General features: G+C 33.7%; 1 protein-coding gene across 5 annotated transcripts in view; it reads left to right on the top strand.

Moving 5' to 3' along the window:
* Positions 1–15,804, top strand: part of LOC145680943 (uncharacterized) — a 154,722-nt gene that overhangs the window by 60,106 nt on the left and 78,812 nt on the right. For all 5 annotated transcript variants that reach the window (XM_081752147.1, XM_081752149.1, XM_081752151.1 and 2 more), the window contains 2 exons: positions 5,009–8,005; positions 13,666–13,769. In XM_081752147.1, the coding sequence (XP_081608273.1) occupies positions 5,009–8,005; positions 13,666–13,769 (3,101 nt within the window). The remainder of the gene's footprint in view (positions 1–5,008; positions 8,006–13,665; positions 13,770–15,804) is intronic.

The raw sequence follows: 15,804 nt of genomic DNA, 5'->3' as shown, positions 1-15,804 counted from the left end.
ATGAAGCCCGATACCACAGATTTTTGTCTTTGACAAAGAAAAGTTTACTAAGATCTAACTTTGACCTGGCCAAACTACCTCCAACTTCTGAAGCGTGTAATGAACATTTGCTCAGAGTATTTTTGCAAGTACAGAAATGGTTAGGAAATAAACTTCCTGACACAGAATGGGGTTGGAGGATAGAATTAATTAAAGAAAACGGACGCTCCAAAAAGACATTAAAACCTATTCCCACATCCAAGCCATTTGCACCAGACGAGCTTCTGTACATAATATCATGTTCGTGTAAGCAAGGATGTGGCCAATACTGTAAATGTAAAATAATTAAAATAGATTGCTCTGCAATGTGTGAGCACTGTAGTGGGCTGTCTTGCCTAAATTCACATTTCTATTCCGAGGAAGAACTTGTAGAATCATCATCCGAAAATTAAATAGTATACTGTATAGCTACGGAAGATTAAGTTGAAAATACTGCAGTAAGCATAGGGGACATGTTCAAAATTAAGATGTAAACACAATTAAAAATGTTATAGATATAATTTCATATGCTAATTGACTGAGGAGATTCAAGGCAAAAAATAGGGAAAGGAAGAGCAAACAAAATATTTCAAATTTTTATAGTTTATTTGTTTATCTAGAAATTATTAGATTTATAAAAAAATAGAAAATAAAATAAAATAATTTTGTCACGTTTTAAGAATAAAACAGAATGTGAAAATTATCAATGTGTTGAATAGTTTTGGAGATAATACCTTTTGTCAGAAACGCTTATTTTTAAATTTGAAATGGTAATGGGGATAAAGTAAGGGTTAAAGCTTCACAGGGGAGGCAGGACTAAACAAAAATGCTTTTCTAACAATGCAGTGGTTTATTATTTGAAAAACAAAAAGCTTTGTTATTATTATTTTTTTCCTTTCGAAATGAAACAGTGACTTATATTTGAGGCGAAAATTTGAGCCCGCTCGTCTTCAAACTTACCTCGCTACATGGCTAATTTTAAGACTAACCCCCACAGTATATACTCCGTTGGAAAGATAATTTTATGCTCTTTAAGATTTATTTGAAACATTTTTCCATATCACAACTCACTAAGGAAATATTAGAGGAAAAACAAAATGGCGCGGGCGATTTTTTTCATTTTTTACTCTTTAGGTTAAAATTGCCAAGACACCATTAGGTTTATGAAAAACTTTAAAGAATACGAAATTATAGAGCAGATTTCACAGATTACGAGAAAAAAAGGAACATGTCAATATGTCCATTAGTTTTGAAGATATGGCTTTTTTTCTAAAACGCCCATTTTTTAACTTTGAGGAGGCGTGGGTGGGGAAGCTCCAGGGGGAGGGGCGGGGACTTTTGGGAAAATGTTCCTCTCATAGTGTCTATCACTTGAGAGAAAATCAGCTTTACCCAAATTTTTTCCTTGCAAAAACCTTTATTGACTGGGCTAATAGGAGAACCAACTGTTGTCTAGAAGTGTGTTATTTGATAACTCCCAAACTTAAAAAGTACCACAACAAATTTTGAAAAGGAAATGAATCCCTGTACACTACCTCATCAAGGTCAATCACGTAGTACAACGTATTGCTTACGTTTATATTTTGGCCCATAGGCGGGAATATTCAAGACCAACGACAAAATTTCATTTTGACAATTCTCAAATTATCTTCCCAAAGTTTCAATGTACCAATATCCTGGACCCATATTCCCATCATAGGTCAATAAGTGACCACGTGATCATACTAATATTTGACAATGATTTACCCAAAGAATGGGATACCACCCAATTTTAAGAACAATTATTGATTTGACAATATGAAATGTACCCCTCCCAAAATTTAAGATTGGTGCACAAATACACCTGTGTCTTATGAAAAAAGTAATAAATCCTGTTCTCATTCAATGATAAAGCCGTATCAAAGAAAATAAAATAGGTCAATAATCTTCGAATTTTGAATATTTGACCAATGATAAAGCCGAATCAAAGAAAATAAAATAGGTCAATAATCTTCGAATTTTGAATATTTGGCCATTAGAGGAACACAACATTTACACTAGAAAACGTTTACCGAAATTTATTTGATAATTCCCAAATATAAGAAATGGTCCTATGTGCACTAAACATATTTTAAAAAGGCAGCATCAAAGTATAAGGGAAGTGGGCCCCTGTATACATCCATTCTTATCAAAGTGGTTCAATTACTTCCAAATTTTACATTTTTTGACAATTTTTACCATGAAAGGGAACGAACTTTATAATGATATTTGTTAGGGCGCTGTACTAGTATACCAAATTGGCCAATTTCTAAACTTTAAGGGGTGGGTCAATGTACCTCTGCCAAATTTTAAGATGAAAGCATCAATGTGCTCATGCCTTACGTAAGAAAATAAACCCCTATACATATCCATATAACCATATAAGGTAATAAGACCTCATGAAAGGGGATAAATTAGGTCAAAAACCGAAGCGTGGTACAATGTATTGCTTACGTTTATATTTTGGCAACTTTTTACCCATGTAAGGGAACGAAATGGATCACCCAAATTTATACTGATACATACTAGGGTCCTATACTATTATACCAAATGATTGAATTTGGCAATTTTCAAAATTTAAGGGGTGGGCCAAGGTACACTTCCCATATTATTAAAGGTGTGCACCAATATACACATGTCTAATAAAAGCGAATAAACCCCTATACACCCTCATATAACCATATAAGGTAATAGGACCTCATCAAAGGGATAAATTGGGTCAAAAACCGAACACGTGGTACAACATATCGCTTACGTTTCTATTTTGGCAATCTTTTACCCATGAAAGGGAACGAGGTGGACTACTCAAATTTATAGTGATACATATTAGGATTCTATACTATTATACCAAATACTTAAATTTGGCAATTTCCAAAATTTAAGGGGTGGGCCAAGGTACCCCTCACAAGAATTTAAAGGGGTGCATTAATGTACCCATGTCTTATGAAATGAAATGGACATTTGGATACGCTCATATAACCATATAGGGTAATTAAACCTCATCAAAGGGGACAAATTAGGTCAAAAACCCCCGAAATTTGACTTTTTGGCAAATTTTTTACCCATGAAAGAAAACGAGATGAACCCCAATACTGATAGAGGTACATACTATGGTCCTAGGCTACCATACCCTATTTTTAATTTTGGGAATTTCTAAAATTTAAGGGGGGTGGTCCTAGGTACCCCTAGGTCATTCACCCCGGACCAAAGTCAGTGATCTTTGACCTATAACGTCACGAAAAATTTTGCTGACTCAGTTGAACCAACGTCGGGCCATACTACTATATATATGTATGTATGTATGCGTGTGTGTGTGTGTGTGTATGTATATATGTAATTGTATATTGATATATGTGTTTGTATATGTATATGTGTGTGTCTACAATTTTAAGTATATGCGTAATTATATATATATGTATATATATAATTACGCATATACTTAAAATTGTAGACACACATATATACACATAAATATATATAATATGGGCATCCCATTCTTTGGGTAAATATATATATAGATACACATATATATAATATGTGTGTGTGTATGTGTTTAAATATTTTTAACTGTTTAATTATTTATGTTAATTATTTGTTAGTTTAGATTAGTTGTGCTAAGATCGTCATTTTTGTGTGTGTTATTGACAACAGATAGAAAGCCTCCGTATAGAAATATTCAAGAAGGGGATTGGCTGCTGCCAGGAGCCAATCAGAAGCAAGATGTCTCTTCTCTTGTTTGTATATAAGAACGTACATTTCTTTTATATCTCATAGTGTCTGATGAAGCCAAGTGTTAGTTGGTGAAACTGTAACACGTATGTAATTTATGTGAATATATTGTTTTGCTCAGCAAATAGTTTGTTTGTGTTTAACTGTATATAAAGCAAAGCTTCTACTTATGGAAAATATTACAAATATAAGGTGGTATCCGGAACACTTTAATGCGTTCAAATTTCAGTGCTTTCTTACTGAGAATCGTACCCTGGACGCAAGTACCCAAGACACCGTTTCCTTCCACAAATTCCGTTCATTGTCATCATCGCCATCTTTCTTAGCCTCAGAGCATAATCGTAGGATGTTAACCCACTCTTAAGAAAAAAAAATGCCTAAGTCATTTTTTAATACCATATTAATGATTTTTATGACTTTAGATTTCGTTTTCGTACTTTTATTGTTAAATTTTGATTGAAGGCCGATTTATGAGCAAGAAATTTTATCAAATAATGAGTCAATTTGAGATAAGATAACCTCAGTGCAGATGCCTACATGAAGTTCCTAATCAACCAACTTATCAATTATGAAAGTATTAAGTGAATTAAACAAAACATTTGACATGCTTAAATATTTTGGTAATATATCCAAAATATATGGACCGAATAACTGTCATTTTAAATATCATGCAGGTAATATCGTTAAGGAGATAAATTACACATTTTCTTTTTTATGTGAGTTTTCTTGTTCCCAAGAATGAACATACTTTTGTTTCAAAGTCCAATATTTGCTTTTAGTAAGTTCACTTGTTACGTAAATAAAGTAAAGCAGTAATTTATCATAATACGCATGGTGTCTATCAAATGTGTTTAATCTAAAACAGTTTCAGCATTATATTTGCAAACATTCTGTGGCTTTATGGTGAAACTTTATGTCATTTACGTAATCTTAAAGCACAGACAATATATATTGTTATACTTAATTTACATGCTTTACTAAACATTAATTTTTCTGTCCCACCAAAGTACTGAAAATATATCAAACTTTCCATAACGTCATATAGTTACTCCATGCATAACAGAAAAATGTGAGCAGTAGTTAGCTGTGTTTAGATTTATCACAAACGTTCAAAAATTTCTATATTGGGAAGATTTTACTATAAGCATTTCTTTCCCTGGTTTCTGAAAATTCTCAAACCTGAGCTACACGTGCTGCTTTAAATTTAAAAGGTACTGAAGGAAATATGTTCTTTTCATTCCAGGTAATGTTCAAATTAATAAGGTAAACGAAAATTCTGACGCTGAACTGGGAAACCATAAGGCTTTAAATTCTTCAGAGTCGTCATCAAGTGAGAACAGCACACTTCTCAACGACTCATGTATAGCTGATGGTGGAAATGTAAAAGCGAATGGAAAATCTCATACTACAGGACCGAATGGAAAAGATCCTCTTGAAAGTGATAGTGTACCAAAATGTACTTATTCCGTTTATGATAATGTAGTGGACGATGGTTATAAACCTTTAAGTGAAATGCCTAGAAACAGTAATAAACCAATTGGCGAAAGTGTGTGTTATCAGAGCGAAAATTATAATAATTCCATCAGAATTGAGAATACCGCATTAAATAAAGTAGAAATATTGGATGCAAAGCAGAATGAGAACGGTACAGCTAACGACCGTGATGATGTAGCACCAAGAGAGGAAGGAAATGAAGATATTTTAAACGATGCAGCTAACAATGTTGTGTCAGAGGAAATTAGACTCGAAGTTGAGGAAAATGGTAATAAATATGTGAACTACGTCGAGAAACCAACAGTTAGTATTAATTCTTTAGGCTCGAGAAATTTGTCTAGTTCAGTTTGTGAGAAAACTGAATCAGGCAGTGATAAAAGAACGTGTATAAATCCTAACGATAAAAATGAGACAGGTAACGACTGTGCAGAAAATGGACGAGACCCTAGTGCACAGAACACTGGCAGGCAGCAATCTATGGAGACATCAAAAGGTAAAAATAGTAATTCCAGCAATTCAGATGTTGCTATTAAGGAAACAACAAGAGACGAGACGATCTCAGATAGTAAGGAATCCGATAAAGTTGAGTTGATGGATCACAGTTATTCAGAAGAAAAGCGTTCTGAAAGAATGAAAGAAGAGAGTGAAAACATGGATAATAAGAAAAGTTCTTATCTATTGAAGCCAAGAAGAAGTCAAAGAAATGCTAATAAGCGCAAATGCTACACAGATTATTTTAATGATAACAGTGATGAAGAGGATGAGGAAAATACTAGTAAAAAGTGCAGTCCCAAGAGCGCCAAGAGTGATTATGATTCAGATATTGAAGAAGTTGAGCCTACTGATCCTCTTGCAGGTGCAGATTCTTTCACCAATATTCCAAGAAAAGAAACATTCCAAGAGAGGGAAGGGTTGCCGGGTGATGAAACTTCAGTAGTAAAAGATTCAAATTCGGTTAAAAAATTATTCACATGTAAGAAAAATGGAAAGAAAGAACCCACTGTGATATTAATTGATACAAATTCTATTTTATCCGGAAAAGGTCCAATTCCAGTGATAGAATCAACTGTTACCAAAGCGGTTACATCCTCTGTTCTAACTGCTCCAGTAAAGGCACGACCACATTCTGTAACATCAAATTTTTCTCGCGCAACTTTACCAACACCAGTACGAGCACCAGGTATATACCGATTAGCTCATTCAGGCGCACAAACAAGGCCAATATTAGTACAACGAGGTACAGTCCAACTGCCGTTGATAAAGAAACCAGCTTTAAGTCAAGACGTTATGTTCAGTTCCACATTAACGGATGATATGTATATTATAGAGGCACCGTCATTTGTAGTGCCATATGTGTATGAAAAGCCTTCAAAAACGTCTTTGAAAACATATATAGAAAATATAGAAGAGAATATCAAGGATATACAAGAGAAAGAGAAAAATCAACAAGAGGCAGAGGAAGGAAAGAAACAGGAATGTGAAGATACAAAGAAACAACATGAAAATGAGAAGCTTCAACAAAAAAAGGAAGATAAGGTTGAAACTAATTACAAAAAGGAATGTGTAATGTCTAATGACGCAAATAAAGAAGGAGATACAGAGGAAAAGAAGAGAAGTCAGTCTCAAGAAGAGAAAGAAGAGCAGATTGGAGTTATATCTTCCAACCAAACGAAAGATGGACCTGAAAAACTGCCTGGAATTGATAAAAAAGAGTATACAGATGAAGACAAGAGAAATAAGGCTGAAGAAGTAAAGGACAAGCAAGATGAGGGGAATACTTCTAGTGAAACAAAAAGCGAATCTCTAATATCTACCGGAATAAATGAGAATAATGAGCAAGATAAACAAAATGAGAATAATGAAAAAGATAAACAAAATGAGAATAATGAAAAAGATAAACAAAATGAGAAAAGTAATAAAGTGACTGTATTGGGAAACAATGACAGACTTAATTCTGGTGATATGTCAACAAAACAGAAACATAGTGGCAGGTCATCCTCAATTTACTTTGACAGTCCTTTAGGTAAATTTTTCATGGATATCGGATTAAATCTTGTACGAGAACATGTCCAAAGAGATTTACTGCGCATTCAGAAGCGAAAGTTGGAAAAACAAAGTTCCAAAGACTCTCCAAGTGAAAAATTCACAATTAGTTCACTATTGAAAAATTTAGAAGACAGTAAAGAAAATAATGAACCTTTCTGCTTCGAATTAAAAAAATGTGAATATTGTAGTTTCAAAACAGAATCGTGTTTAGTAATGGCACATCATCTAGAAACTCCACATATGAAAAACTACATTTACAAATGTAATTTTTGTCCATTAGAGTTTCGCAATCCAACTAACATTTTGCAGCATATGCAAGTTCAACATAAAGTTACAGGAAGGTTAGAAAGAGCTCCATCTCTTCATCAGTGCCCTTACTGTCCTTTCGAAGACAATTTGAAGAGAAAGATGAATCGCCATGTAGTAACATGTGAGAAGAGATTTAAGTTAGATAAGAATCAAGAACCAATACTGGATTGTGGCTTTCCTGGAAAAAATTTTAAAACTACCAAACAAAATCTAACAAGTTTTAACCTTGCACAGTTCAAGGACTACATGAAATCATCTCCATCGCATGCTGTGCTTCCTAAATTAGTGCCAAAATCAACTATTTCTGGGTCCACTTCTATAGGAAAGAAGGGAGAATCTTTCCAGAGGCAGCCTGTTCCTCGCTTGATCGCTCCTGCGCAGATTCGACAAGGTTTGTAGGTTTTCTTATTTCTCTTTGGAAAATTTTACTTGTATCTTTGTGTATTTTTTTTCTTTCGCACGAATCTGCTTTGCCATAACGTATTTAAGCTTTCTAAAAAGTAACTTAATTTCTTAAACTACGCCTTGATAGCCTTCACACTGTTTTCTGAATTATAGTTACGTTGTTTCGATATCACATATGGTTATAAATTTTGCACATTGATTATTAGTTCATGTAGTTCCATTTAAATTTTAAGAAAATAATTAAGACTGAACAATTGATATAAGTATTGTTCAGTTCAAAGTAGAAAATTATTTGAAATGAAATATTCGTTACAATAATGCAATTATTATTAAATTTTCAAACTAAAAGGTAACATGGAAAACTAAAGAATATAAACGCACATACAGTTTTAACAGGTTGATAATTAATTTCCATGTTATTATTTAATACATAAATGTATACTTTTATAATTCATTTGAAAACTAATTTTGTATATTGTATCAAATTTCACTTTACATATTGGCGAGATCATTAATTTGTATCAGGTTCTTAACTCGGCTTATATTATACAAAATTGCTTTCCGAATTAATTATAATCATATACGCATTATTGTATTACATAACAACATAAAAGTGACATAAAATAGGGTTTCTACTGGTCATGGAAATCCGGAAAGTCAGGGAAAATGGAGCAGGTCAGAGACACTCAGAAAAAAAAAAAAAATAGGAAATCAGGGCAAGTCAGGGAAATTTTGTAACACATATTTTTTCTAACATTAATTGTACACCAGTTTCAACTTAGTCAACTTAATGATCACAGTATGGAACGTTGCTCAGATTTTTATGGGTGGTAAGTGGAATGTACGTATGAGCAATTTATTATTTGTCTGTATAGAGTAAATGTTCTCATATATAAATACTCACCGTTATTTATTCCTTATTTATATGTCAATGTCATCCGACACCTGTCATGAAAGTCAGGGAATTTCGTGCCAAAGGTCAGGGAGAAGTCAGAGAAATAGATTTCTTCAAATCAGTAGGAACCCTGTAAAACTATGACATATCAAATCACGTATGCTACTTTTCAAACTTCTGTAATAAATCGAAAGTTGTCTATCCAAACTGTATGTCTTTTCTTTTCTTAAATGAAAAATGTTTCAATGAAACATGATAAAATATTCTTCATACATAGAACCCTACTCGTGCCTCACTTCAGTTGAGGAAGGTGAATTAAAAAAAAAAAAAAAAAAAAAAATATTAAATACTATAATAACAATATTTTTCTTATACTATTAAATCGCAAAATTTTCAACGTCTGCAGTAGACAGGAACTCAAAATTTTAAAATGAAATTGAGTACTTTGTTAAACGCAGATTTGAAATGAACGGAAGAAAATAAAGAACTGTTGTTCCATGCATTTTTTCCATTATGTTTTCTTTGGCCTTACAATAAAATGGAAAGAAATCCATTGTGTAAGGTTGTTTTTGTTACACTTGGGAAGTCATTTCAAGGCCAAAGATAGCACTGTCGAAAGAAAGAAACAGAAAGTAATTAAAATAATAGTTCCTTATTTACTTTCGAACGTTCCGAATCTGAATTAAAAATTAGGGGTCACGGTGGCTCAGTGTTAGAGCGTTCACCTCTGGTGCATTGAGTCCTTGGTTCGATCCCAGCTCGCATGAAGTAAACTTTATGGTGGACAAACACCGTGTGCGTGGGTTTTCTCGGGGTTCTTGCGTTTCCTCCTACTTTCTTCATTCTACCATTTCACTCGTTTCTCATCATGACCCTCTCCTTTAGCCTAGCCGGCATTAATGTGGGACGTAAAACTTTCATTTCATTTCTGAATTGAAAATTATCACATTCTATTATGCAAATTGTACTTCCAGGATTAACAAACCACTTCTAGTATGTTTCGGGAGTTTAAAATCTCACCATTTAATAGATCACTCTATTATTTTTATAAAGGAGAGATAACTATTCATGCAATTCATCTTGGATATATGAGTGACCTCTATATCGTAAATATAAGCCCTGTAGCTTCCATAAATAAATATTTGTATTTAGGTATCACAATATTTAATATTTTAACAAAATTTGCCTTCCTTTACTTTAGAAGGTGTGGAAGATTGATGTAGGAATATTATTTTTGTATTACATTGTATCTGTTTTAGGCCAAATAAAATATTTTTGAATAAATAAATAATTAAAGAGAAGTGTTTGAAATAAAGATTTTTAAAATTATTTTTTCTTGTCTTTTTTTTAGAAAAAGAAATCAACTTCAGTTGTGTTTCTGAAGTTAAAAATACCACTATTAAATGTGGCCTTGCAATTTGATGCAATATAAATTGAATTAAGAGACTAATAGTAGTAATATAGGTATCTCTGTAAAGTTCGCGAACTTCATAAATATATTAGCTGTTTGCACTTAACTAAAATCTAGTCAATTTTGTTAACTTTAAACTGGTTCCCTCCTGAGCTTAGACAATGAGTTCATTGGTTCTTTTGCAGTGGTGCGTTGCTTCATTAGCGAATTTTTCTCAATGGTGACAACAAATTCCAAATTCCAAGAAAACACTGTACCATAAATTGTACGTGATCATCGATAGTTGTTGCATCCTGTGAGCGACAGTCACAAATCCAGGAAATTTCCCCTTCAGCACCATTGACTCTCCGCCATGTTTCATTGCAGGAAAGACAGTCTAAAGCATAAGCTTCTTTAGACGTCTACTATACATAAACCACTTGTTGTCGAAACTAGGTGAAAGTAAACTCACCGGACCATATTACGACACCGGTGGTTCACTTTGCATGTTCTCGGCACCATTTTCTTCAAAGTGTTGTTGATGGTGATAAGCGGTTTAAAAATTGCAGCCCGACTGCGGATTTTCAGATTATGTAACTTGAGTCAGACTGTAACTGTCGCAGTAGGGTGGCTGTTCCTGGCGATGATCGAGTTCCACAGCTACTTTGGCAGCATTCACTCTTGTTTTTGGTGACAATCTTCTTTAATGCTCTTCATGAATGTTGTTTTGCCATGCTTTCTAGGCCATCATTACCTTAAACACCGTTTCTCACAACGCATCTAATACCCTGGCCATCTTTAATACACTTATGTCACTAACTGCGCACCCACAATTTGGCATATTTGAAACTCAGAGAGTTTTCCCATTTTGCATCACCACCATCTACCAGGTTTAACACACGTTTCTGTTTTAGCACGTGTTATATACCACAGACGATCACCTAACACATCATTAACATGGCCAGGAGCTGCATACGTATCTTCAGTGTTATCAGTTACGTGTTGCAAATTACAGACATTTCTGTTATTTTGATAACCATACTGTATGTTGTAATGGATGTGGAATTCGATAAATGACCTTCAATCTACCCATGAAATACCGGTACGTGACGTTTGGGCGCGGACGTTTGGGCCCCGCCGTTTGGGCACTGGACGTTTGGGCGCCAGACGTTTGGGCGCGAGTTAAAAAGTCGTTATGTTAGGCGCTGAGTACTAAGTTCGAATCAAGATATCACAAGGTGTCTACTGTAGTGGAAGTCCTTGAATTATACTGGATTTTGTTTTACATACTAGAAATACTGGAATTTCAAAATTATAAAAACTGAATTAACAATTAAATTTTGTAAATTTAAGTTTCAACGAAAGTTAAGTGTGCTTTTTATTTGATAACTTTTCAAGCCAAATGTAAGTCGACCAGACTACATATGATTGACTGCATTACATACATAGTGAGCCTATTCCATTAAAAAAAAACTTAAAGCAGGCCTTCTGCTGTAGTTACGCAATAAGTGTGAATGTCAAACACATTTCTAGTGGCTAAATGACCAATATATGTACACTTAACTATTATTTTTCACTTTGAAATCGTTTTTTTTTCTTTCTTTCGCCACTTTCTTTAATGCAGATTAAATGCTTACAATGGGACGAAAAAAATGTGTGTTAAGTTTTGATTTTTATATTGGAATGTTAATAAAAAAAAAGTGATACCAGAAATACGGCATACTGCAGTTCCTAAACTCAATGTGTTAGACATCCTGTATGCAAAATATGTCTTAGACACCATGTATGCAAAATATCTTTCCCTCAACTCGATTAGGATATAGGATTTTTAGATTTGTGGGCTCTCGGCATCTAAGGCCATTTAGCCCGTCACGTTTGAGGGAGCACACTATCCGGGGAAAGGGAAGGAAGAAAGGATTGGGGAAGGAAGGAAGCGGCCTGGACCTATAAATTAGGTACCAACCCGGCATTTGCCTGATGTGAATGAAGAAAACTCAGGAAAACCTCATTCAGGGTGGCTGGCCTGAAAGAGCGTGTTACACTTTTTCGACCGAGTGCCCCCACCGGGAATCGAACCCGGGACCGATCGCACCGAAAGCGAGAGTGTTAGCGACTACGCTGCAATCTTTTATTGGTAGTTCTTTATTGGACTTAAGGAAGAGAAGAGTTTGGCAAACGTAATACGAAAGAAAACAAATTTTAATATTCATAAATATGTAATTATTAACTTTCTTTAAAAAAATACAAAAATTAAATCAATATGTTTTAATTAACATTAAGAAAATTAACAGTTCGTCTGATTCCTTTATTTCCTAGCTTTCTTATATAATACAAAAATTAGATCAGAAGTACAAGAATCGTGAACAAGCGAAAAATCAATCCATGACGAGGTTAGGCAACAAATGCCACAAACGCATTAAACTATTTAATTTAGATGAATAAATAAGATAGAGATAGAAAACATACAGATAAATGAGGTGAGATATAGATAGAAGTGTAGGAAATGTATATATCTTGATTGGCACTTAGTTTTCAGTGCCTTGCTTACTTTATATGTCGTAAATTGTGATTTTTACTATGTACCTCGCGCCCAAACGCCTGGCGCCTAAACGGCTTTGCGCCAAAACGTCCGCGCCCAAATGGCGGCGTCCAAACGTCCTGTCCCGTGAAATACTATATCCGTTGTTTGTCAGAGTACTAAGAAAGTGAAAAGTTCAAGATTGGAAGAGGACTAAGAAAGGGAGATTATGTACATATATATATATATAAAATTGTGTGTGTGTGTGTGTAAAATGAAATGAAATCTTTAAGTTTTACGTCCCTAGGTTATGCCGGTTAGGCTAAAGGAGACGGGATGATGAGAAATAAATGAAATGGTGGAATGAAGAAAGTGGGAGGAAACGGGAGATTCCCGAGAAAACCACGAAAATATTTTGTCCACCACAAAGTCCACACGGCGCGAGCTGGTATCGAACCAGGGACCCCAAACACCAGAGATGAACGCTCTACCACTGAGCCACCGCGCCCCCTTATATATATATGTATATGTATATACGGTATGAACTTGATTTGCCAGTCTTGTGATTCAAATAATGTGAGTTTTTATGGTTGTCTAAGAAGTGTCTTGATATTTTTCTTCATAAACGTTGCTCTTCTTTTATCGTAGTTAAGTTACTTTAAACCAATATTACTGATATGTTTTTCACTTGTATAGTTTTATGGCTATAAGATTTCATTTAGTTTCTGTAAACAATGGTTTGCAAATCATCATGCTTACGTACTCTAAGTTTGTTATAGATACAACTATTTATTATTCAATATATTTGTCCAAGATGAATAATTCAATGATTTTTATTTTCAGCTTTTATACCAGTATCTGAAATGTCGTCTAGACCAATTGTTAGGCCATCAAACCAAATTTCAATCCCAATTTCATATCAAATAAGAGGAAGTCAACTGTATCAGGTAAAATAAGTTAATAATTGATATTAGCTTTAACCTAAAAGATGTGAGTGGCACTAGATGATTCGAAAGACTATTTAAACGATGGTACAGTTTGCGAGAAGAGTTGCTTTCTTTTTCACTTATTTAATTATAATTGACTTAATATTTTATTTCTAAAGACTACTAATTATTTAAATTGTATTACGTACAATACTTTCCAGTTTCCAGTTAGTAACAAGGTATTTGATCTTAAATATTAGGAATATCATGAAATCATATTGTAAACAGAAAGAACAAATAATCAGATTAAGCTCTTGAAAACACTTGAAAATAAAAGACACATTTACTCGACGCCTAGTAGGAATAGATTTGTAATAGAAAAAAAAAAAAGAAAATTGAGATGCATGAAGATGTAGGAAATGAGAGAATAATACCATGATACTAGAACATATTGCTCAGAGGAAAGTGTATGATGTAAAATCGAGTATTTCCTCTCTTTACAGTACATAAGATTAGGTAGTTCAATTTAAGTAATAATAATAATAATAATAATAATAATAATAATAATAATAATAATAATAATAATAATAATAATAATAATAATAATAATAATAATAACCCGTAGCTTATTCGAGAATCTTGCAAGAAGCATGTTTCCATCTTCGACTGAGGAAAGTTGTTGGACGATTGTGAGGAAGGAAATCACCCAATTTGTTTGAGGGATTTAATGGAGTTGAGATCATGCGCAGGTGTTTTCTTACAATCCTCCAGTAATTTTTCTCAGTCAAAGATGGAAACATGCTTGAAGTTTAGTAGAAGTTAAGTTTGGTATTTGCGTATACGTGAGGATGAAAACGTTCTGCTACAATATATGAACACACGAGCCGACGTTAATTTTCTCTGCTTTTTAAATATAAAGCTTACTTTTAATTTATAAATAAATGCAACTTCATTGCTTCGTAATTGAATTAAAAATAACTACATTATCGTTTTTCTACTCGCTTTCATGGTGTATGGAGCTAGAATGAATGTGAAGAACATTGCGTCCAAGTATTAGTTAAACTTGTTTTATTGTATGAGCGCCTCGATGTTTCATATAATAGACGCCATGTTGGCAAGAAATATTCGGAGAAATTTCCCATTCTGTAATATTATTCACCACGGGCATGGACGTCGAAACCCGAAGACCTACGAAGTATCAAGATCTTTGCAGCACCTTACCTAAGTTATGATTTTACACTCGTGACCTATCCCAATCACAACATTTTTCAGGGTTATCAGGTACATATACTTCATTTTTCAGTTGATCAATGATTTGTTTTGTAAGCAATTCTACTAACTCGTCTTTTCCCGTGTTTCTCGCTCAGAATTGAATTATCTTCTTCGTCTAATCATTATTAACAGCAACTTATTCACCCACGCTCACTATATCATTATTTCTATGCCTCGTTTTAACTTTTTCAGTCCAGTGTTTGTATTAGTTTATTATTTGTATGTTACTTAGAAATATTAGAACTATAAAAGTTGTCACATTAAGGTTAAACTTTTACCCTAGAAATATTGCACTTGTATTTTCATATTTAGAGGTCTGCGCGAATATAAAATATCGCATCCGCATCCGTACAACATTCGCAGCATCTCTCTCCGCAACCGCAAATATATACAATTTACATATTCTATAGTAGTCATGATTTCGAAAATATTTTTAAACAAATTTTAAATAGCTGTCTCTTGTAGTTTTCTGAATCAAATGAAACAATGCATTATATCAGTTTCCTTGTGATCAAATACCAACCACGCTAAATAAAGTTGAATATAAACCCTGCAAATACAAATAGAAATTAATTAACGATCCATGTACTATTCGAGGTTTTCAAATGCAGATATCGGACCAAAATAATGCCAGGTAGGTGATACCCCCTCTATCAAGTAATTTTAGAGCACGTCACTAAGTTTTTTAAACTTCATCATTACTCATAAAAAAGGAGCATTTGTTCAAAACACAAAGGCGAAATAGAAATAATTGTTATTAAGAAATAAAAATTAGTCACAGCAT

The sequence above is a fragment of the Thermobia domestica genome, chromosome 3 (genome assembly GCF_964235325.1).
Source record: "Thermobia domestica chromosome 3, izTheDome1.hap1.1, whole genome shotgun sequence".
NCBI classification, from domain to species: Eukaryota; Metazoa; Arthropoda; class Insecta; order Zygentoma; family Lepismatidae; genus Thermobia; species Thermobia domestica.
The sequence above is the reverse complement of the archived record's forward strand: the minus strand, read 5'-3'. Positions and strand labels throughout refer to the sequence as shown.